Consider the following 24,736-nt stretch of genomic DNA (forward strand, 5'->3'; position numbering starts at 1 on the left):
TTCACCTTCCAACAGGAGAACGACCCTAAGCACATAGCCAAGACAACGCAGGAGTGGCTTCTGGACAAGTCTCTGAATGTCCTTGAGGGGCCCAGCCAGAACCCGGACTCGAACCCAATCTAACATCTCTGGAGAGACCTGAAAATAGCTGTGCAGCGACACTCCCCATCCAACCTGACAGAGCTTGAGAGGATCTGCAGAGAAGAATGGGAGAAACACCCCAAATACAGTTGTGCCAAGCTTGTAGCGTCATAGCCAAGAAGACTCGAGGCTGTAATCGCTGCCAAAGGTGCTTCAACAAAGTACTGAGTAAAGTGTCTGAATACTTATGTAAATGTGATATTTCATTTTTTTATAATAGTTTTTTTAAGCAAACATTTCTAAAAACCTGTGTTTTTCTTTGTCATTATGGGGTATTGTGTGTAGATTGATGAGGGGCATTTAAAAAAAAATCAATTTTAGAACAAGGCTGTAATGTAACAAAATGTGGAAAAAGTCTCACTGTAAATGAGATGCAAATGTATCATATTCAAGCATAAACATGCACACACTTTTAGAAATATCAAGATTTATTTTCAATATTAATTTAAATGAAATAACAATAAGCAAAACAATCACAGGACAGGGTGAGGGAAAAGTGCCAAATCCTTTGGAATCAAACTAATTTGGACTTATTTTTTCATAATTATCTGCTATCTAGATCTCCACAGGGCTTCAAACCAGTATCGACTTTTCACAGAAACATTCTCATGATTTTTCCTGTATGTTGAAAACCACAACAACATTATTCAGATTTTAATAATCTTACATCAGAATAATGTGAATAAATTCAAAACCCTGTGAACAACTCCCTCTCACAGAAATGTACACACATAGAAAAACTAGACATGACACCATGTTCATGTCGTAAATCTTGTACACATCTCTCCTCCAATGCTTATCCCCATGGTTGTTGGTAGCACAGCTGCAAATGCACAGACAGCAGGATCATTTTGTCCAAGTTCTGAACACTGTAGTCAAGAAAGCAATTGTTTATGTCCACAGGAGTGTCCATGCATATCCATTGCGTTCCTATGGCACCATTTTGTTCATAATAAAGGTTTTGTTTTCAAGCATTATATGCTGACTCTGTCACCTGTCCAATAAGTTAGAGGCCTGCTATGTATTCCCTAGTGATGGAGTATCATGTATGGTGACTACTGTCGAATCGCTGATTGTGCTTTGTTGCTCCAAGATGTTTTGGTCCAGCCTGTTTAGTTCCGCTCGTGGCAGCCGGAATCCATTTTCGGACATACTACTCGACAGTGCAAAGCTCCCAGACACAGAGCTGGCTCCTAAGTTCCCCAAGGGCATGCTGGTCTGCACTGTAGAAGAGGACATCTTCTTTTGTCGAGGTGGCCCTTTGGAGCCCGTACCCAGCACTCTGGATGCATGTGTCCGCCTGGTGAAGGGTAAAATACATATAAAGATCCATCTTAGGGCCCTGAGTTTTTCCTGATAATGTAACCTATCCAAGGCCTCACTATAACAAAACATATAATACATTGCATTTTAAAATGCTAGTTAATTTCTAATGACTAATCACGAAAAGTCAATACCATCTGGATTAGCAGAACATATACACTCAATAATACATTTGCTAAAAACATAATTGAATTGTTATAGCACAGTTATTTTATTTTAACATTTTCTGAAGCATCAGGATCACCAGTGTGCTGGAGTTTTGCTTTATATTCAGTGTATTAATTTGTTCTCCATGCTCCTTGTAACACTATAGGTGTGTGTTTACTTTTTCAATTGCACAGCCCTCAAAGAACCAATCACACACATCTGTCGGAGACAGACAGGTCGAGTGGCGAATGAAGTGAGCCCCTCGTACTAAAGAGCCACTCGCCCGCCCTCTGGTCATTTTCAAGCATGCCGGACTTCCTCACACTCTTGCGAGTAGGGGAATGTGGTGAGATATCTCACTCATAATATCAGAGATATCTCGTTTTGATATCGCACAGTGGTATATGGCCAACTCCCGTATCGCACATGCTCTCCGAAGCCAGGTAGTCTCAACGTATCAACCCTCAGAGGCCCCGACACTGAGGACAGTATGCTCCAAAGAATGCGTAGTCACGTCTAGCCGGTAGAACCTCATAAAAGTTTGAGGGGATGCCAAACAAGCCACATCGTAAATCTCCTGCAAGGAGATGCCCTTAAACAGCACCCAAGAAGTAGCCATACCTCTAATGGAGTGAGCCCTCAGGCCTTTTGGAGGCTGTAACCCCCTTCCAATATAATAGCTTCCTCAATCCAATGTGATAACCATTGATGAGAGAGGGGCCTTCCCTTGCAGGGAGGAACCCAGGACACAAAGAGTTGGTCGCTCTTGCACAAAGCTCTTGTTCTATCCAAATATATGTGCAACGCGCGTACTGGACACAAACGGTGGAGCCGCTCTTCTTTGGTAGAAGGGAAAAGTGGCGAGTGGAAAACCACAAGCTCCAAGTCGAGACAATTGTAATTGCCACTGACCTTAGGCAGAAAGGCAGGGTTGGGCAACAAGCAAACCTTGGAAAAGCCCGTGGCAAACTGTAGGCACGAATGGTGAACTGACAGTGCATGCAGCTCACTCACTCTCTTTGCAAACGTAAAAACAGTGTCAAAGGACAGATGTTACATCTCCACACTTTCCAGCGGCTAAAAAGTCTGGACTTAAGCGATGTGCCCCCTTCATGAAACAACATAACAGGGTGTTTTCCCACCATGTTATTGTCGAAGCCTATATGACAGGCCGAGATAGTGGCTAGATAGACCTTTACAGTGGATAAAGCCTTCCCCCTGTCCATAAGGTCCTGCAAAAAGCATAAAACCTTGGATACAGAGCATTGGTAAGGAATGATCTGTTTTTGGTCACACCACTTCTCAAAAATGCACCACTTGTTTCCATGCAGTGAGCGTGTAGAAGGGGCCCTGGCACTCTGCATAGTCAATGACCCAAAGAGGCAGGCCTGTCACATCCAGATTTAACCTCATGGGCCAGGCCCAGAGGGCCATGGTGTTTCGGGTGAGGGTGGACAATGACTTAGTTCGCTTGGGTCACAATATCCCTGCACAACGGGAGTTGCCAGGGCTCGTCGTACAGCAGGAGAATGATCTCCGCTAACCAGAGCTTGCCTGGTCATTGAGGGGCTACCAAGATGAGAAATCAGCCTTCTTCCCTCACCCTGACTAGAGTGGGGCGTATGAGGCTTATAGGAAAGAAGTGTTTCACCACTTGGGGATGGAATCTCCATTCCCGTGATGAGGATTCCCTCTGGACAATAAGTCCGCTCCTACATTTAGTACGCCTGGGACATGAGTCACACATAGTGAAAGTAAGTGTGCTCTGCTCCACAGATCACTAACCTTGTTTTGGATGAAGTTTTCTACTTTAACGAGTCAGCAGCTCTGGGTGTTCTGCTAACCCCGGAACAGGCCCTGATCCCCGGGACTCGAAAGAGGAAGCGGCGGCGAAAGAGAGGCAAGCGAGGCGGCGCAACTACGTCGGCGAGCATGTAGACCGCTATTGCCCGCTGTTTTGTTGGCAAACGTGCAGTCACTGGAGAAAAACTGGATAATCTCTGTTCGAGACTATCCTGAAAAACTATAATATCCTATGTTTCTCGGAGTCGTGGCTGAATAAGGACATGGATATACAACTCACTGGTTTTTCTATGCATCGTCAAGACTGGACGGCAGACTTGGGTAAGGCAGGGGGGGGCTGTTTTTTTAACAACAGCTGGTGTGCGATCTCTAAAGTAACAGAACTCTCATGTTTTTGCTTGCCTGAGTTAGAATACCTCATGATAAGCTGCAGACCATATTATTTACCAAGAGAGTTTTCATGTATATTTTTCGTAGCTGTCTATTTACCACCATAAACAGATGCTGGCACTAAGACCTCACTCAACAAGCTGTATAGGGCCATAAGCAAACAAGAAAAATAAAATTCAGAGGCTGTGATTCTCATGGCCGGTGATTTTAATGCAGGAAAACTGAAATCCGTTTTACCTCATTTTTACCAGTATGTCACATGTCCAACTAGAGGCGACAAAACTCTAGATCACCTTTACTCCACACACAGAAACACATACAAGGCCCTCCCTCGCCCTCCCTTTGGCAAATCAGACCATCACTCTATCCTTCTGATTCCTGCTTACAAGCAAAAACTCAAACAGGAAGTACCAGTGATGCGCTCAATACGGAAGTCGTCCAAATAAGCGGATGCTAAGCTACAGGACTGGAATATGTTCCGGGATTCGTCCGATAACATTGAGGAGTTACCACATCAGTCACCAACTTCATTTAGAAGTGCATCGACGATGTCGTTCCCACATTGATCGTACGTACACTACCGTTAAAAAGTTTGGGGTCACTTAGAAATGTGCTTGTTTTCGAAAGAAAAGCAAATTTTTTGTCCATCAAAATAACATAAAATTGATCAGAAATACATTGTAGACATTGTTAATGTTGTAAATGGCTATTGTAGCGGGGTCCAATATAACTCCCGGAGAAAAGTATTGCTAACCGGGTTATGCGTGTGCTAGTCGATGCTTAGCCATGAGGCTTTTGTGTTAGCTAGCTAGTGTTCACCCAGTGGGCTATTAGCCTAGCTATTGCTAGCTGAAGAAAGCCACACGAGTAGCGTTGCTTCTTCGGTCTAGAGAGTCTCTTTTGACAGTAGCACTGTGAGGTGTAACTGGTCAGTTTAGCCAATGAAACGAGTGAACGTTAGATGTAGTAAAGAAGAGAGCCAGTAGCAGCCGGCATCCCAGCATCATCAAGCCGCCAGCGCAAGAGTGAGGGGGTTCAAGTGCCTGCCTCAGGCGGGGTAGTAGTGGCCATAATTCATGAACCAGGTAGTAAAGGTTGGGCCCCAGTCAAGCCATAGTTACCCTTCCTACGTCCCTAATTCGTGGAAAAAAAAGGCCTGCTAGCCCAGTAGCACCTGCTGCGAATTAGCCTTGACAGGCGTGAGCTAGCTTATTAGGTGCCTTGCGGCTAATGGCTAGCTCGGGTGGGCACTGTGTATAAACGCTATAGCCGTGGTGGGCCGTATGTGCATGTAAAGAGCTTGTTCTGAGTTAGCTAGCAATGCTTATGTGGAAAGCTTGCATTCCACCGAACTAGCAAAGTTAGCTTGTGCCTTGCAGCGTGGGCTAACCAAGTCTCAGTAGCTAGCTGCTTGACGCTACCTACCACAGGAGACGAAGCATGTAGCAAGTTAGCACAGTGCTCGGAGAAAGCTAATCCTTTAAAGGTATACTTCAGGACTTATATACTTCCCGTCATATGAACTTGTGTCTTCTGTCTCTGTGTCCAGTATGAAGGAAGTTAGAGCTAGTTTTGCCAGCAAATGCTAACTAGCATTAGCACAATTACTAAGTCTATGGGTATCTATTAGCATGGGGAAGTAGATAAAGGGCCTCATTGCCAAAATCCCGAAGTGTCCCTTTAACAATGTGAACATAGCTAGGGTTCATTTCGTGGGCTAGTAGCCTAGCTAGTTGGCACAATGTTAGCCAAAGGAAGCTAGCGCTTTGTTAGTCTTGCGACAAACAAAAGCGTGTCTCTCAACCAATAAGCAGTGAAGCTAGGAGGGTCGTTCTAGTCAATGCGGCACGGTAGTGGGTTGAGCTAAACGAGAGACCAAGCTAGTAATTCTACTCTTCCAGGTAGAAAAGCTAGTCAATAGGATAGCTAGCGAATTCTTACCTGAAACAAAAACTTTCCTTTCAGTAAAGTCACCCAATACAGAAGAAGCGAGTGTAAAAACCTGCACTCGGAGGCGTAACCTTGCAGCACACCTGTGAACAGTTGAACCTAAAAACAGATCAAGTCGTGCTGAGGAGCCTAGAGTAGTACTCTTCGTGAGGAAGAGAGGTGAGAATGACCAGAGGTCAGGCGAGTGGCACTTTAGTATGAGGGGAGGGGCTCACCTTTTTTACCACTAGACCTGTCTGTCTCCGACAGACATGTGTGATTGGTTCTTTGAGCTTCTAGAGATTCTGGTGAATCCCACTGTGTGATTTTTGAAACAAATAATTGAAAGAGAACCTGCAATGACTCACTGTGTCACTGAGAATGTCATTGAGGCCTATTAATATGGAATGCAGCCTGACCTGTTGTATGTCTTCAGGATGACAAGCAGTATGGTTAGAATGAAAATGAGCCCAATGACAATGATGGCAATCATAGCCCCTGAACCTGGGAAAATGAGCAAAGAGGTAACAATGTTATTTATTTGTGAGAGTGAATGGTAATTTAGTACACTGTCATCAACATTCATTCGTCAGCCATCTTGCATGCGGCCTCTCATTGTTGATAGCATTGTTGGGAGGGATTGTAGATGTATGGGTCGAATTTCAGTTGTTGCCACTCCCTTACAGTACATCTTGATTAGATTGTGTGACGCACTGGGATTATTTATAAGCACATGCTTATCTTAACTAGGGCTAAAGTATCCTATTGATTTAAAATTCCATAGGGGAGGCGTTGTGTTTGATGATTACTACCACTTGGTGTCATTGTGAAACTATTACGAATAGTTTATAAACTTCCGAAACTTTAAACATTTGAACTCCAAATGAAATTCTGTTAACAAACGGTTCTTACACACACCAGCAAGGTCACATACACATGCATGCATGTATGCACACAACACTCGCACACACACACATACACACACACTTGCACGCACACACACACGCACATACACACATATACACACTCCCACTTACTCTGAGTGAGTATTTGTTCTTTGGACTTGGTGGTGATCGTGGTATTGGAGAATACTGTAATGTAGTTGGTCACAGGTGAGACAGTTGAAGTCATCTTCAACAATATCCTGTGCAGACAGAGAAAAACATGCAGCGTGTCATTTGATGATTCCGGGACCGGCAGTAAACCTTCATATTGTTGATGATGATTCCTTCTAACTACAGTTGGGTGCATTAAAAAGGTATAAACTTGTCATGCAAAGAGGATACTGTATATCTGCAATAAAATTCCACATTTCATATTTTAAAAAACGTTTTTTTTATTACATAGGCTATTGTTAGATGATTGCTAATAAACTTGCCGTCACCCTGCGAGAGAGTAGTTATTGTTAGATGATTGTTAATTTACTTGGCGCTTGGCGTCACCCTGCAGAAAGTCTGTCACATTAACGATGTGTCTGCAGCATAGGCATTTTGAAATCTAAGCATGGCGCCTATTCAGTCATAGGAATTATATGAAAATTGACATGAGTGAGTTCAAGAGCCACCTGAGTAACGCCTGCCATATCCTCGCCAACAAAATGGGTGGGGAAAATAGAGAAAGGAAGAGAGAGAGTGGACAGAGGAAGACAGAATACAAGTGGGTGGAATGAATTAATGAACACATGTCAAAAGCCACTGGAATGAAGTTGCCCTACCTTGGGCAGCCATTTAGGCTGTACCTAAGCATTAACCATTACTAGGACTAAGATATTGTATAATGGAGTGGTGATACAGTACCATGGAAATATCATCAATTATATTTCTATGGGTGATACTTTGTGTTTCTCTTTGTTCCTGTGTCTGTATCGTTCATTTCCCAGAAAACACGTTTCCAGTTGCATGTTTGACTGACGGGCCCTTATCAAAATAACCTCTTGTTTACGTCATATCCTCTGTCTGTTACCTTGGTACATATTGTGCAACATATTGTGTGTCACTCTGGGCATTAAACATCAATTTTTTCCAAGCATGCTTATCTGCAATGCAGACAGTATGATGACATTGTGAAGATGTGTATCGACATAGAACACCTACAAGACACAAAATGTGCAGATGTTAAAGATCTGTGATGTCATAGTAAATATGGATGAAATATGTCCGTGGCATTCCACATGACAAGACAAAAGCTGCAAATAGTCACCATATTGAAATGAATTTACTTGGTTACGATGATCTTATCTACGTCTCATGTTGGTGAAGTGATCATCAGTCATCCATTGTCAACAGTGTTGCAGCCACAACACTGTTGACAATATAGTTACGTAGATATACAGAACAATATAGATGATATAATCAGTGCTATCTCTTTTGGCACGGAACCTTCCCTTTACTTCCTTTTGAAATTCCATTTGTAAATGCTGGTTTAGAAACTGCACTTAGGCCACACAAACATTATTAAATGTTTAAGGAATAACTTTTTTTATTTTGAGTGAGGAAAGCGAGCAAATGTCGATTTTTGTATATTTCTTAATGAAAAATGAAGAGGGGCATCCGTTAAACATTTAATTGAGTTTGTATGGCCTTAGCTATATACAGTGTTTCACTGAGTAGACACAGGACATGGATGTCTCCCTTTTCCTCTAGAGATTGAGTGTTTTGTAGTTTATCTTGTCTAGCCCCTTGTCTCGCTTTCACTCTGCCTCATTCATTATTTGACCTTTGACCAGATCTTTATAGTAGAAAAGTAGTATCAGATATATTTGTAAGAAGGAAGGAGATGGTCAACAGCAGGGGAAATGAATGGAGAAATGCGTAATGCTCGAAGCATGGGTATTCTTGACCAATCACGTTCACTTTGTTGTGCTGTGCAATGCTGTTGCTTAGCCATTCGTCACGCGCTCCTTTCTAGAAAGTCAGTTTATGAGTTGAGAAACTGCTTATGTTCTTCAAAAGTTCGTAATGTCACGATTTCAAAGCTACAGTGCATTCGGAAAGTATTCAGACCCCTTGACTTTTTCCACATTTTGTTACGTTACAGCCTTATTCTAAAATGGATTACATTGTTTTTTCCCCTCATCAATCTACACATAATACCCCATAATGACAAAGCGAAAACAGGTTTTTATAAATTGTATCTAATTTATAAAAGTATTAAAAACAGAAATATCTTATTTACATAAGTATTCAGACCCTTTGATATGAGACTCAAAATTGAGCTCAGGTGAATGCTGTTTCCATTCCATTCCAAATGTTTCTAAAACTTAATTGGAGTACACCTGTGGTAAATTCAATTGATTGGACATGATTTGGAAAGGTCCCACAGTTGACAGTGCATGTCAGAGCAGAAACCAAGGCATGAGGTCGAAGGATTTGTCCGTAGAGCCCCGAGACATAATTGTGTCGAGGCACAGATCGGAGGAACTGTACCAAAAAATGTCTGCAGCATTGAAGGTCCCCAAGAACACAGTGGCCTCCATCACTCTTAAATGGAATAAGTTTGGAACCACCAAGACTCTTCCTAGAGCAGGCCGCCCGGCCAAACTGAGGAATCGGGGGAGAAGGGCTTTGGTCAGGGAGGTGACCAAGAACCCGATGGTCACTCTGACAAAGCTCCAGAGTTCCTCTGTGGAGATGGGAGAACCTTCCAGAAGGACAACCATCTCTGCAGCACTCCAACAATCAGGCCTTTATGGTAGAGTGGCCAGACGGAAGCCACTCCTCAGTAAAAGGCACATGAGAGCCCGCTTGAAGTTTGCCAAAAGGCACCTAATGGACTCTCAGACCATGAGAAACAAGATTATCTGGTCTGATGAAACCAAGGTCGAACTCTTTGGCCTGAATGCCAAGCATCACGCCCGGAGGAAACCTGGCACCATCCCTACAGTGAAGCATGGTGGTGGCAGCATCATGCTGTGGGGATGTTTTTCAGCTTCAGGGATTGGGAGACTAGTCAGGATCGAAGGAAAGATGAACGGAGTAAAGTACAGAAAGATCCTTGATGAAAACATGCTCCAGAGCGCTCAGGAGCTCAGACTGGGGGCGAAGGTTCACCTTCCAACAGGACAACGACCCTAAACACACAGCAAAGACAACGCAGGAGTGACAATTTCATCCATTTTAGAATAAGGCTGTAACATAACAAAATGTGAAAAAAGTCAAGGGGTCTGAATACTTTCCGAATGCACTGTATATGATATTATAGAGAAGAAATGAATAGTCTCACATCTCATGCTAATGTTCACAATTCATGCTAATGTTGGGTGGTTGAGCTAGCGCCCTATTGACTCCCATTTATCTGAACAGGTGCTTCAAAAGAGAACAAAATTTGCATTGGCTATAAAAAGCTGAAAACCCTGGAACACGGAAGATCAGACTCTGTACCATTCCATACAGCTAGTACTGCTCCCACACACACTCTCACGCACACACACGCGCATGCTCATGCGCACGGATGCTTGCTTGCACACACGCACACACACACAGACGCCCCCCCCACACACACACACTCAGAGAAACAAAAAGCCAGCACCATTCCTAGCTGATTACATTTAAATGGATTCACCACCACAAAACATGCAAAACACACAATTTCATAACAGCAATTATATGTTCCACGCTGGGAGCGTAGCTGCCTCCTCTACTGATGCAAAGCCTGGCAGAAATGTGCAGGGGCAGGACTGGGGAGCTCCCACGTCTGTTTTCCATAAATCCAAGCTACTGTCCAGAGTGATGAACATGTTGTCAGTGAAGTGTCTACTTTCTGCTTCACAGCTATCAGCATAACAACCTCATAGCAACTTCCCCCATAAACAGTATTTCTGATAGATAGGCAATAACCCTGAGGGAAAACTATACAGCACATAGTTTAAAACACAAGCCAGAAGAGTATTGTCTCTATTGATCAGACCAGGGTCCGTATCCACAAAGCTCCTCAGAGTAGGAGTACTGATCTAGGATCAGTTTAGCCTTTTAGTTCACAATGAATAACATTGTATGGACGAGATCACCACTGAGCCTCCATACTGCTTGGGCTCTAGCGCATGAGATCATGTTGGATTTAACACACAGATTTGAAGTGTTTATAAAGTCAGTCACTATGGAGACTTTTATTGTAAAAGAAGCACAACTTAAGTGGGATATTATTTGCATTCACTCCAACCCTTATGAATCAACAACCATTCATGTCATCATGCTAGCCCTAATTCCATAGATCTTTACAGTAGGTTATAAGTGCAAAGAAGAACAATGATCTTATAATGCCACATCCTATTCCTTCTCAAGATCTTTTGTTGACGTTCTCAATGCTTGGTAAGACACCCTTGCTCAAACAAAACCTCCATAACATAATAGAAAAGTTTGTCTAAGGATCAGTGGGACACCTCCTTGGTCAACCATTCTCTGTGTTGCCCATGGGTAAGACTGAATCAAATAATATTGTTGTCATCCCATACTAACTTAGGGTATATTAACTTGACTTATGTTAGCATTTGTTGACAGCAGCCAAGTAAACAAATGGTTTGTGTGTCTCTTGTCCAAAGACAAGTGTTGCCCACGGTTATGATGGAACCAAGACAGTATTGCCGTCTCAGCCAGTATCTGATATTTATTTAGAACCCCTTAGGTTAACAGAGTCTAATATCCTCACTACATCTGTGACAGCCCATGCCATATCCTACTAAGCAAGGTATACATATAGGCTACTGATCTGATACTGGACCTGCCTTACCAACCACAAAACTAACTAAAACCATCACAACACGATTTAAAAGCTGGCTCCAGTCCAGCGCTTCCGGATACTCTCTGCCTGGTGACAACACCCACTACCAGGTTCACTCAGAGGTCAGCAGTCAGAATTTCACTTCCAGGGCCACTCTAGGATGACATCCCTTTTTGAGATGGCCAAACAGGAAGCCAGGTGAAATGTAGTTTAACACCCCCCCCCACGCATGGCTTTCCCATTAAACTCAACTGATGCCAGACAGAGAGATGTGATCGGTACAGCTGGAATTAGATTGGGCCGTAGGTGCAAATAAATACATTTTGATTATCAACTTTTTGAAACAATATCTCAGCCAACTGACAAATAGTGTTATTTTCAGAAACAGACAAAATAGGGCAAGATTGAACTCAACTAATGTTTCCAATTCCAATTTTGCCGCACTTCATCTGTCTCCTAACTCTGCAGCAAACATCACACAACTCTCTCATGTTGACTCAACATAAAGTCATGGGCGATTACTAATGACATACTCTATTTATCAGCTTTGCTATTTACTGAGGTAACAGCAATTGATAACTAATGGATCACATGCTGTATAGGTGAGTCACGGACGTTCTACTGATATTCTCTGGACGTTTGGAGATCAATAAGCAACCATATGCCATTGGTATTGAAACATTTTCAGTATAGGAGAACATTTGCTCAACTAAAGCACAGTAGGCCAGCAGTGACAAAACCTGGTTAAACTAGACTGAACACTGCACTGCATTAACCAGGATAGCAATGACCTACCTTTCACCTGAACTTATTCAACAACCAACCCACTGGTCAAAAACTGGTTGAATCAATGTTGTTATCACGTAATTTCAACCAAATTCAATGTGATGACGTTGAATCAATTTGGAAAACTGATTGGATTTGCAAAAAGTCATCAACGTAAGGGCATTTCGTATTTTTTTCACCAAACTTTTAACCTAAATTCAATGACATTGTGAAGTGTTTTGTTGATTTCACACTGAATTCACGTTAGTTGACAACTCAACCAAATGTCAATCAAAACTGAACTGACGTGGGAATAGTGGGAATAGTCCACTGAACATAAACCCGACTATAAACTCTGACTTCAACAGTGCCTTTTGTTCTATTTCCTGTGCTTCCTCTTTCCCATCTTCTTCTCTCTAACCCTTCCAACCGCATGTGTGTATTGTATGTTGTTCCTCAAACCACTAATCCACATTGTAAGTGTAATATCCTCTCCATTTCCCTCTGCAAACAAGCCCTGTTTTATTGTTATTTTCATACAATTGACTTCAAACAGACAAGCGCCGCAGTACAATTTAGTTTCCTCTTAAAAAAAAAAGAAGCCCAGTGTTAACCAGCTTGACTTTCGCTACACAGTACAGTGAACAACCTTAATCAAATGAAGGTCTGTCAATATTGAACCAGTCAATATGGCACAGGTGCACCTAGTCGTTCCGCTCTTCATATAAGGGCATGCAGCAATAACGTCAGCAATGTTCGGGCCCCTCGTCACACGCTAAAACTACAGAAAACTTTTATTGGTTCCTAGTTTTCCACTGCAGGTTTGATTAATTGTTTCCAAAGCAGTTCACCGTTCACCTACGGCCCACTTTTTCAGGCCCCGGTGGCTGGGTCCTTGAAGGGCCCCATCTAGGCCCCAGGCACTCAACCATTTACATATTGCCTTTACTGAGAGTCACGAGATCACTCCTTCTAGAAGTGATGAGAATGTATTGTATCCAAATCCAAAATCAGGGTGATATTTAATCTTGCAATTACGTTATGTAATACATTAAGAACTTATCTGTAATGGCAAAATGTATTAAATGTATCAAATGTATCAACATAGGGATTTCTGGCACTTCCAGTATATGCACTGAGTGTACAAAACATTAAGAACACCTGCTGTTTCCATGACATAGACTGACCAGGAGAATCCTGGTGAAAGCTAAGATTCATTATTGATGTCACTTGTTAAATCCTCTTCAATCAGTGTAGATGAAGGGGAGGAGACAAGTTAAAGAAGGATTTTTAAGCCTTGAGACAATTGAGACATGGATTGTGTATGTGTGCCATTCAGAGGGTGAATGGGCAAGAGAAAATATTATAGTGCCTTTGAACGGGGTATGGTAGAAGGTGCCATGCGCACCGGTTTGTGTCAATAACTCCAACACTGCTGGGTTTTTCACACTCAACAGTTTCCCGTATGTATCAAGAATGGTCTACCATCCAAAGGACATCCAGCAAAACTTTACACAACTGTGGGAGAAATTGGAGTTAACATGGGCATCCCTGTAAAACGGATGACATCCCTGTCACTCAATATTAGGAAGGTGTTCTTAATGTTTTGTACACACATATATATATATATATATATATATATATATATACAGTACCAGTCAAAAGTTTGGACACACCTACTCATTCCAGGGTTTTTCTTTATTTTTCCGATTTTCTACATTGTAGAATAATAGTGAAGACATCAAAATTATGTAATAACACATATGGAATCATGTAGTAACCAAAAAAGGGTTAAACAAATCAAAATATATTTTATATTTGAGATTCTTCAAATAGCCATCCTTTGCCTTGATGACAGCTTTGCACACTCTTGGCATTCTCTCAACCAGCTTCATGAGGTAGTCACCTGGAAAGCATTTAAATTAACAGGTGTGCCTTCTTAAAAGTTAATTTGTGGATTTAATTTCAGCCATTCAGTTGTGTTGTGACAAGGTAGGAGTGTAATACAGAAGATATCCCTATTTGGTAAAATACCAAGTCCATATTATGTCAAGAACAGCTCAAATAAGAAAACAGAAACAACAGTCCATCATTACTTTAACACATGAAGGTCAGTCAATTCGGAACATTTCAAGAACTTTGAAAGTTTCTTCAAGTGCAGTCGTAAAAACCATCAAGGTGCTTTGCTGGAGACACTGTCTGTGATTTATTTAGAATTCAACACACACTTAATCAGCATGGCTACCACAGCATTCTACAGTATTAAGCCATCCCATCTGGTTTGGGCTTAGTGGGACTATCATTTGTTTTTCAACAGGACAATGACCCAACACACCTCCAGGCTGTGTAAGGGCTATTTTACCAATAAGGAGAGTGATGGAGTGCTGCATCAGATGACCTGGCCTCCACAATCCCCCGACCTCAACCCAATTGAGATGGCTTGGGATGAGTCGGACCGCAGAGTGAAGGAAAAGCAGCCAACAAGTGCTCAGCATATGTGGGAACTCCCTCAAGACTGTTGGAAAAGCATTCCAGGTGAAGCTGGTTGAGAGAATGCCAAGAGTGTGCAAAGCTGTCATCAAGGCAAAGGGTGACTAGTTGAAAACATACTTTGATTTGTTTAACACTTTTTTGTTTACTACATGATTCCATATGTGATATTTCATAGCCTTCACTATTATTCTACAATGAAAAAAATACTAAAAATAAAGTAAAACCCTTGAATGAGTACAGTGGGGAAAAAAAGTATTTAGTCAGCCACCAATTGTGCAAGTTCTCCCACTTAAAAAGATGAGAGAGGCCTGTAATTTTCATCATAGGTACACATCAACTATGACAGACAAAATGAGAAAAAAAAATCCCGAAAATCACATTGTAGGATTTTAATGAATTTATTTGCAAATTATGGTGGAAAATAAGTATTTGGTCAATAACAAAAGTTTCTCAATACTTTGTTATATACCCTTTGTTGGCAATGACACAGGTCAAACGTTTTCTGTAAGTCTTCACAAGGTTTTCACACACTGTTGCTGGTATTTTGGCCCATTCCTCCATGCAGATCTCCTCTAGAGCAGTGATGTTTTGGGGCTGTCGCTGGGCAACACGGACTTTCAACTCCCTCCAAAGATTTTCTATGGGGTTGAGATCTGGAGACTGGCTAGGCCACTCCAGGACCTTGAAATGCTTCTTACGAAGCCACTCCTTCGTTGCCCGGGCGGTGTGTTTGGGATCATTGTCATGCTGAAAGACCCAGCCACGTTTCATCTTCAATCCCCTTGCTGATGGAAGGAGGTTTTCACTCAAAATCTCACGATACATGGCCCCATTCATTCTTTCCTTTACACGGATCAGTCGTCCTGGTCCCTTTGCAGAAAAACAGCCCCAAAGCATGATGTTTCCACCCACATGCTTCACAGTAGGTATGGTGTTCTTTGGATGCAACTCAGCATTCTTTGTCCTCCAAACACGACGAGTTGAGTTTTTACCAAAAAGTTCTATTTTGGTTTCATCTGACCATATGACATTCTCCCAATCCTCTTCTGGATCATCCAAATGCACTCTAGCAAACTTCAGACGGGCCTGGACATGTACTGGCTTAAGCAGGGGGACACGTCTGGCACTGCAGGATTTGAGTCCCTGGCGGCGTAGTGTGTTACTGATGGTAGGCTTTGTTACTTTGGTCCCAGCTCTCTGCAGGTCATTCACTAGGTCCCCCCCGTGTGGTTCTGGGATTTTTGCTCACCGTTCTTGTGATCATTTTGACCCCACGGGGTGAGATCTTGCGTGGAGCCCCAGATCGAGGGAGATTATCAGTGGTCTTATATGTCTTCCATTTCCTAATAATTGCTCCCACAGTTGATTTCTTCAAACCAAGCTGCTTACCTATTGCAGATTCAGTCTTCCCAGCCTGGTACAGGTCTACAATTTAGTTTCTGGTGTCCTTTGACAGCTCTTTGGTCTTGGCCATAGTGGAGTTTGGAGTGTGACTGTTTGAGGTTGTGGACAGGTGTCTTTTATACTGATAACAAGTTCAAACAGGTGCCATTAATACAGGTAACGAGTGGAGGACAGAGGAGCCTCTTAAAGAAGAAGTTACAGGTCTGTGAGAGCCAGAAATCTTGCTTGTTTGTAGGTGACCAAATACTTATTTTCCACCATAATTTGCAAATAAATTCATTAAAAATGAAATGTGATTTTCTGGAGAAAAAAAATCTCAATTTGTCTGTCATAGTTGACGTGTACCTATGATGAAAATTACAGGCCTCTCTCATCTTTTTAAGTGGGAGAACTTGCACAATTGGTGGCTGACTAAATACTTTTTTCCCCCCACAGTATGTGTGCCCAAACTTTTGACTGGTAGTATATATATATATATATATATATATATATATATATATATATATCACAAACGTATGTAGACACCCCTTCAAATTAGTGGATTAGGCTACTTCAGCCACACCCGTTGCTGACAGGTGTATAAAATATACACTACAGGACCAAAAGTATGTGGACACCTGCTCATCGAACATTTCATTCCAAAATCATGGGTATTAATATGGAGTTGGTCCCCCCTTTGCTGCTATTACAGCCTCCACTCTTCTGGGAAGGCTTTCCACTAGATGTTGGAACATTTCTGCTGTGACTTGCTTCCATTCAGCCACAAAAGCATTAGTGAGGTCGGGCTCTGATGTTGGGCGATTAGGCCTGGCTCGAAGTCTGCATTCCAATTCATCCCAAAGGTGTTCGATGGGGTTGAGGTCAGGGCTCTGTGCAGGCCAGTCAAGTTCTTCCACACCGATCTCAACAAACTATTTCTTTATGGACCTCGCTTTGTGCACAGGGGTATTGCTGAAACAGGAAAGGGCCTTCCACAATCGTCTAGAATGTCATTGTATGCTGTAGCGTTAAGATTTCCCTTCACTGGAACGGGAACGTTTCCACTGCTCCAAAGTCCAATGGCGGCAAGCTTTACACTACTCCAGCCTACGCTTGGCATTGCGCATGGTGATTTTAGGCTTGTGTGCGGCTGCTCGGCCATGTAGCCCCCGACGAACAATTATTGTGCTGACGTTGCTTCCAGAGATAGTTTGGAACTCGGTAGTGAGTGTTGCAACCGAGGACAGACAATTGTTACGTGCTACGCGCTTCAGCACTCAGTGATCTCATTCTGTGAGCTTTGCTTGACATCATGGGAAAATCAAAAGAAATCAGCCAAGACCTCAGAAAAATAATTGTAGACCTCCACAAGTCTGGTTCATCCTTGGGAGCAATTTCCAAACGGCTGAAGGTACCACGTTCATCTGTACAAACAATAGTACGCAAGTATAAACACCATGGGACCACGCAGCCGTCATACCGCTCAGGAAGGAGACGCGTTCTGTCTCCTAGAGATGAACGTACTTTGGTGCGAAACGTGCAAATCAATTCCAGAACAACAGCAAAGAACCTTGTGAAGATGCTGGAGGAAACAGGTACAAAAGTATCTATATCAACAGTAAAATGAGTCCTATATCGACATAACCTGAAAGGCCGCTCAGCAAGGAAGAAGCCACTGCTCCAAAACCGCCATAAAAAAGCCAAACTACGGTTTGCAACTGCACATAGGGACAAATATCGTACTTTTTGGAGAAATGTTCTCTGGTCTGAAGAAACAAAAATACAACTGTTTGGCCATAATGACCATCGTTATGTTTGGAGGAAAAAGGGGGTCGCTTGCAAGCCAAAGAACACCATCCCAACCGTGAAGCACGGGGGTGGCAGCATCATGCTGTGGGGGTGCTTTGCTGCAGGAGGGACTGGTGCACTTCACAAAATAGATGGCATCATGAGGAAGTAAAATTATGTGGATATATTGAAGCAACATCTCAAGACATCAGTCAGGAAGTTAAAGCTTGGCCGCAAACGGGTCTTCCAAATGGACAATGACCCCAAGCATACTTCCAAAGTTGTGGCAAAATGGCTTAAGGACAACAAAGTCAAGGTATTGGAGTGGCCATCACAAAGACCTGACCTCATTCCTATAGAACATTTGTGGGCAGAACTGAAAAAGCATGTGCGAGCAAGGAGGGCTACAAACCTGACTCAGTTACACCAGCTCTGTCAGGAGGAATGGGTCAAAATTCACCCAACTTATTGTGGGAAGCTTGTGGAAGGCTACCCGAAACGTTTGACCCAAGTTAAACAATTTAAAGGCAGTGCTACCAAATACTAATTGAGTGTATGTAAACTTCTGACCCACTGGGAATGTGATTGAAAGAAATAAAAGCTAAAATAAATCATTCTCTCTACTATTATTCTGACATTTCACATTCTTAAAATAAAGTGGTGATCCTAACTGACCTAAGACAGGGAATTTTTACTAGGATTAAATGTCAGGAATTGTGAAAAACTGAGTTTAAAATGTATTTGACTACGTTGTATGTAAACTTCCGACTTCAACTATATATTTAATTGACTACTGATATACAGTATGTGACAAAAATATATTTATAGTATTCCACAAAAGGAGTCTGCCAACGATGAACTGTGCCACAAACAAGACGTTCATCTGGTACTATCTAACACTATTCATTGGATATTAGGCACATATTGAGTTTATCAAACCACTTAAACATAGTGGAACTGTGTGTAGAAGAGCATCCTCAAAAAACTAAAGGGCTCAATGACCTTTTCTGTAGAAACTGGAGAGAAGCCAAGGACAGCAGAATGGCAGGTCACTGATCTACTTTTTAAAAAATCCAGAGAGGAACCAGTCTTCATATACAAGAAAATGTACACATTAAGCTATGTAATTTCACGGTACGTTTAGTAATTTCAATGTGAAACAAATATGCTATATGGGAATAATTGTTGATTGTAAAATGTTTTTACTGCTTTCATAAGAAAGATTGACCAAAAAATGAAAATGAATACTGAAAGATTTCATAAATCATTCATCCCGTATGTTTTAGATTTTGATTACATATGTCATGACATGTTTACAAAATAATAACAAAACATATTCCACCCTATGTGAATGATATTATATCCAAGAAGTGAAAACATATTTTCAGAAAACGTTTTCTCATAATGCTACCTTGTCAGCCTCTATCCCAAAGCATTGATCTTTCCCAGTCCCCTTCAATAATCAATGTGGTGATAAGCGCCTCAGTAACGTTACCTTAACGTTCCCATAAATCAGGTATCCGACCCAGACAGGAAGAGTGAGAACAAGACATCAAACTTTTTGTTTCAGCCTTATATGTCCTTTACAATAGCAGCGCAACTAGTATTCCAAATCCTTACTACCCCTCTCTGGAATGTCAGCTATTCTGGCTTCGGCGTTCCACCTGAGACTCACCTGCTGCTTGTCGGTTGCCACGTCATCTAGGACCCCCCCTTGCCAGTTCTAGCCCACTCCCAGATTAGCTTGTCTGTGAGTCAGTATAGTAACCAACTCACACAAAGACACCGCAGAGACCCAGCAGACTGGTAGAGATAGAGTATATGGGAAAGAAAGTGAGAGACTTTGTCACTTCTTTCCCTCTTTCAGATTGCTCACCTAACTGTCTTGGATTTTCTGTCCCAGACGTTTCTTCCAGGAGCCTCAGAAGAAGCACCTGGCCCCCACTCCCTCAGCCACAGGGGGCATAGTCCACTCAGAAACCGTCGAAGCTGGGGGAGGGGATTGGAGGGGAGAGGAGTGGGCTACTTTGCCAGACGAAGAAGAAGAAAAAAATATATTTTAAAGTGAAAAGCGTTCAAAAAGTCAGACGAGCCAGCAGAAACTACACACTACACACACAGGGTTGGAAAAAGCAAAACACAACAGAATGTTGGTTGGTTGGATGGATTCTGTTGCTTCTCTGTGGAGTGTGTGTGGAGGCTGGACACCGCGCTGCTGGGTAACTGTAATTCCGAGCAGCTGGTTTTTCAGGTCCGCCTGCCTGGCCTAAGGTGTGCCTTGGCCACTGCTACATGCATTGATCAAAACGACGCTCCCCCTATCTCAGGGTGCCTGCCTAGCTATACCTCTGCTCCAGCTTGTCTGTCTCAAATCCCTGGAGTTCTCAATGGCATCCAGAGGGTGTGGCTGGGTGTGTGTGTATCATTGTGTGTGTGTGTGTGTGTGTGTGTGTGTGTGTGTGTGTGTGTGTGTGTGTGTGTGTGTGTGTGTGTGTGTGTGTGTGTGTGTGTGTGTGTCTGTATGTTCACTGTATGAAGTGTCTCTGAAACGTTCCAGTGCCCGTAACTTCAAGGATTTAATGGATGTTTTGGATTGTTTCCTAACTAACTGACTAAAACAATCAAAATAATGTAATGTAAAGTGCCTTCAGAAAGTATTTATACCTGACTTATTCCACATTGTTGTGACAGCCTGAATTCAAAATGGATTAAATATATTTTTTTCTCACCCATCTACACACAATACCCCATAATGATAAAGTGAAAAAAATGTTTTTAGAAATGTTTGTACACCAGCATTAAGTTTGCTGACGACACAACACTGGTAGGCCTGATCACCGACAACAATGAGACAGCCTATAGGGAGGAGGTCAGAGATCTGGCAGTGTGGTGCCAGGACAACAACCTCTCCCTCAACGTGAGCAAGACAAAGGAGCTGATCGTGGACTACAGGAAAAGGAAGGCCGAACACCCCCCTATTCACATCGACGGGGATGTAGTGGAGCGGGTTGAGAGTTTCTAGTTCCTTGGTGTCCACATCACCAACAAACTATCATGGTCCAAACACACCAAGACAGTCGTGAAGAGGGCACGACAACGCCTTTCCCCCTCAGGAGACTGAAAAGATTTGGCATGGGTCCCAAGATCCTCAAAAAGTTATACAGCTGCACCATCGAGAGCATCCTGACCAGTTGCATCACCGCCTGGTATGGCAACTGCTCGGCAACCGACCATAAGGCGCCACAGAGGGTAATGCGTACGGCCCAGTACATCACTGGGGCCAAGCTTCCTGCCATTCAGGACCTATATACTAGGCGGTGTCAGAGGAAGGCCACCCGCTGTTTATTATCTATGCATAGTCACTTTACCCCTACCTACATGTTCAAATTACCTCGACTAACCTGTACCCCCGCACTTTGACTCGGTACCGGTACCCCCTGTATATAGCCTCATTATTGTTATTTTATTGTGTTACTTTTTATTACATTTTTTACTTTAGTTTATCTAGTAAATATTTTCTTAACTCTATTTATTGAACTACATTGTTGGTTGAGGGCTTGTAAGTAAGCATTTAATGGTAAGGTCTACACCTGTTGTATTCGGCGCATGTGACAAATACAATTTGATTTGATCTAATTTACATATGTATTAACACCCCTGAATCAATACATGTTAGAATCACCTTTGGTAAGAGCTTTGCACACCACAATATTTGCACATTATTCTTTTTAAAATTCTTCAAGCTCTGTCAAGTTGGTTGTTCATTGCTAGACAGCCATTTTCAAGTATTGCCATATATTTTAAAGCTGTTTTAAGTCAAAACTGTAACTAGGCCACTCAGGAACATTCAATGTCATCTTGGTAAGCAACTCCAGTGCATATTTGGCCTTGTGTTTTAGGTTATTGTCCTGCTGAAAGGTGAATTTGTCTCCCAGTGTCTGTTGGAAAGCAGGCTGAACCAGGTTTTCCTCAAGGATTTTGCCTGTGCCCAGCTCTATTCTGTTTCTTTTTGTCCTAAAAAACTCTTTAGTCCTTGCCAATGACAAGCATACACATAACATGATGCAGCCACCACCATTCTTGAAAAAAGTGGTAGTCAGTGATGTGTTGTGTTGGATTTGCTCCAAACATAACACTTTGTATTCAGGACATAAAGTTCATTTCTTTGCCACATTTTTTGCAGTTTTACTTTAGTGCCTTATTGCAAACAGAATGCATCTTTTGAAATATTTGTATTATGTACAGGCTTCCTTCTTTTCACTTTGTAATTTATGTTAGTATTGTGGAGTAACTACAATGTTGTTGATCCATCCTGATTTCTCCTATCACAGCCATTAAAGTCTTTAACTGTTTTAAAGTCACCATTGACCTCATTGTGAAATCCCTGAGTGGTTTCCTTCCTCTCCGGCTGGCACACCAGCCTTCGCTTTGGCTCCCCCTCCTGTCCAGCTCAGGTGTTCGGCGTCGCCGGCCTTCTAGCTGCTGCCGAACCTGCTGCTGGCAAACGCCCTTCACTCATCAACCCCGGACTTGTCTCGTCAATATTACACACACCTGGTTCCAATCCCCACTCTATCACTGTATATATACTCCCTCTGTCATTTGTCTTTGTCTGTCATTGTATATGTTGCTTGTTTTCATGAGAGGAATCTCTCCTACTATTTCCTGAGTACTTTATGTTTTGCACTGTGGGTTTCGTCCTGCTTTAAGCTATGGTGCTTTAATAAATTCAGTAGTTCTAAACATGTGACTGCCTCCTGCCTACTCCTCTCTACACTTGTGACAGAATGACCGACCCAAGAAATCAGGAGGCAGCAGGACATCCCGACCTCTCCGCTGTAGGAGCACCTCGGGACTGCCATGGCCGAGGTGATCCGGACCGTACACCAACTGCAGGCTACACCTCCACCTTCCCAGCTCCTCACGGTCGTTCCAGCCACCCCGCCACCATCTACATCACCCGGTCCGATCAGCAACGTCCACCTTCCCCTCCCGGAGCTGTTTGACGGCACCCCAGCTCACTGTAGGGGGTTTCTCCTGCAGTGTGACCTCCACCTTGCACGTCATGCCGGGACGGCCTCCGAGAGGGACAAGGTGGCCTTGGTGATTTCAGTGCTGACAGGCCGGGCTCTGGAGTGGGAGCACGCCGTCTGAGAGAGGGACAGTCCAGAAGCACATTCCTATGAGAGCTTCACCCAACTCTACCATGCCATTTTCGACCACCCAACAGAGGGCTGAGAGGGAGTTGAGCGTCTTCTCTGTCTGCGCCAGGGGTCCAGGACAGCATCTGAGTACGCTCTGGATTTCCGGAAGGTGGCTGCGTCCACTGGCTGGAACGACCAGCCCCTGTTGACGGTTTTCCACAGCGGGCTACAGGTGGACGTCCAGACCGAGCTGGCCTGTCGCGATGAGGACCTCACGCTGGACCAGCTCATCGCCATGGCCACCCACCTGGATAATCTCCTGCATGCCCGTCGTCGCCCATCCCAGGGGTTCGGGTCTCTCCCAGGAGCCTCCAGCGAGACGGAGCCAATAGAGGTGGGCACGACGCACCTTCCCCCAGAGGAACGTCAACGCCGCCGTCAACAGGGTCCTGCTGCGGGGAGTCAGACCACCCCTGGAACACCTGTCCCAGAAGGACAACCAAGCGAGGAAGAGACAGGCCGAGGAGCACTCCTGCACCTTCCCAGGTAGGCGTGGACGTGCCTTGCTCCTCTCTGTCCAGCCAGCCCATCCTCCTCCCTGTCACCTTCCCGGACTATCCTGGTCCCCCACTGAGTCCTGCCCTAGTGGACTCAGGTGCTGCAGGCAATTTCCTAGACCGGTCAGTGGCATTATCATTACGCATTCCTCTAGTCCCTTTACAACCCCCTATCCCAGTCCATGCCCTAGACAACCGACCATAATTCCCATTTCCCTCACAGTTCAGATCACAACCACCATGAACGCATCACGGTCCTCATCTTAGACTCTCCTGCACACCCCGTAGTTTTAGGTCTCCCCTGGTTACAGTTGCATAACCCCAGTATAACTTGGACAGAGAGGAGGATGTTGGGTTGGTCGCAGGTGTGTCAGGGGAGGTGTCTCTCAGTGTCTATCTGTGCCACCTCCATGGAAAGTCCGGATCAAGCCACCCACGTCCCTATCCCGGAGGAATACCGGGACCTACAGGTGGCTTTTTCGAAGACTAGTGCCACGTGCCTTCCCCCTCATCACCCATGGGACTGCACTATCGACCTACTGCCTGGTTCTACCCTCCTGCGGGGGCACATCTACCCTCTCATGCATGCAGAGACCGAAGACATGGAGGTCTACATCCAGAAGGCGCTGGCCCAAGTATTCCTCCGTCCGTCCACCTCTCCGGCCTCTTCCAGCTCCTTTTTCGTGAAGAAGAAGGACGGAGGTCTCCGCCCCTGTATCGATTACCGGACACTGAATAAGGCTACGCTTAAATTAAGTTATCCCCTGCCTCTCATCCCCACTGTGATCAAACAGATGCACGGTGCAAAGTACTTTACCAGATTGGATTTACCTGGTGCGCATCAGAGAGGGCGATGAATGGAAGGCCGCCTTCAGCAACAGTACCGGGCACTATGAATACAGGGTAATGCCCTACGGCCTGACAAATGCACCCTCTGTGTTCCAATCATTCATTAACGAGGTGTTTAGAGACATGTTGGGTCACTGTGTAGTGGTGTACATAGACGACATCTTGATGTACTCCACTACACACGAGCAACATGTATCTCATGTCAGGTCCGTTTTGGAGAGGCTGATAGGGCATCACCTGTACACCAAGGCGAAGAAGTGCCTTTTCTTCCAGCAGGCGGCCTCCTTCCTGGGCTATCGGATATCCACC

At 43.7% G+C, this 24,736-nt stretch overlaps 1 protein-coding gene across 2 annotated transcripts; it reads right to left on the bottom strand.

Annotated features, from left to right (window-relative positions):
- Nucleotides 1-556: 556 nt before the first annotated feature.
- Nucleotides 557-20,084, bottom strand: LOC121544430. 2 transcript variants are annotated; one of them, XM_041854370.1, is made up of 4 exons: nt 19,754-20,084; nt 6,771-6,877; nt 6,153-6,237; nt 557-1,441 (listed from the first exon to the last, which is right to left on the bottom strand). In XM_041854370.1, exons 2-4 carry the CDS (start codon nt 6,862-6,864, stop codon nt 1,159-1,161), a joined length of 462 nt encoding a protein of 153 aa, XP_041710304.1. In that variant the 5' UTR covers nt 6,865-6,877; nt 19,754-20,084; the 3' UTR covers nt 557-1,158. The 2 variants fall into 2 exon arrangements, with proteins under 2 accessions (XP_041710304.1, XP_041710303.1); XM_041854369.1 differs by lacking the exon at nt 19,754-20,084 and adding an exon at nt 19,373-19,489.
- Between the last annotated feature and the right edge of the window lie 4,652 nt (nt 20,085-24,736).

The sequence above is a fragment of the Coregonus clupeaformis genome, chromosome 29, assembly GCF_020615455.1.
Source record: "Coregonus clupeaformis isolate EN_2021a chromosome 29, ASM2061545v1, whole genome shotgun sequence".
Lineage (NCBI taxonomy): Eukaryota > Metazoa > Chordata > Actinopteri > Salmoniformes > Salmonidae > Coregonus > Coregonus clupeaformis.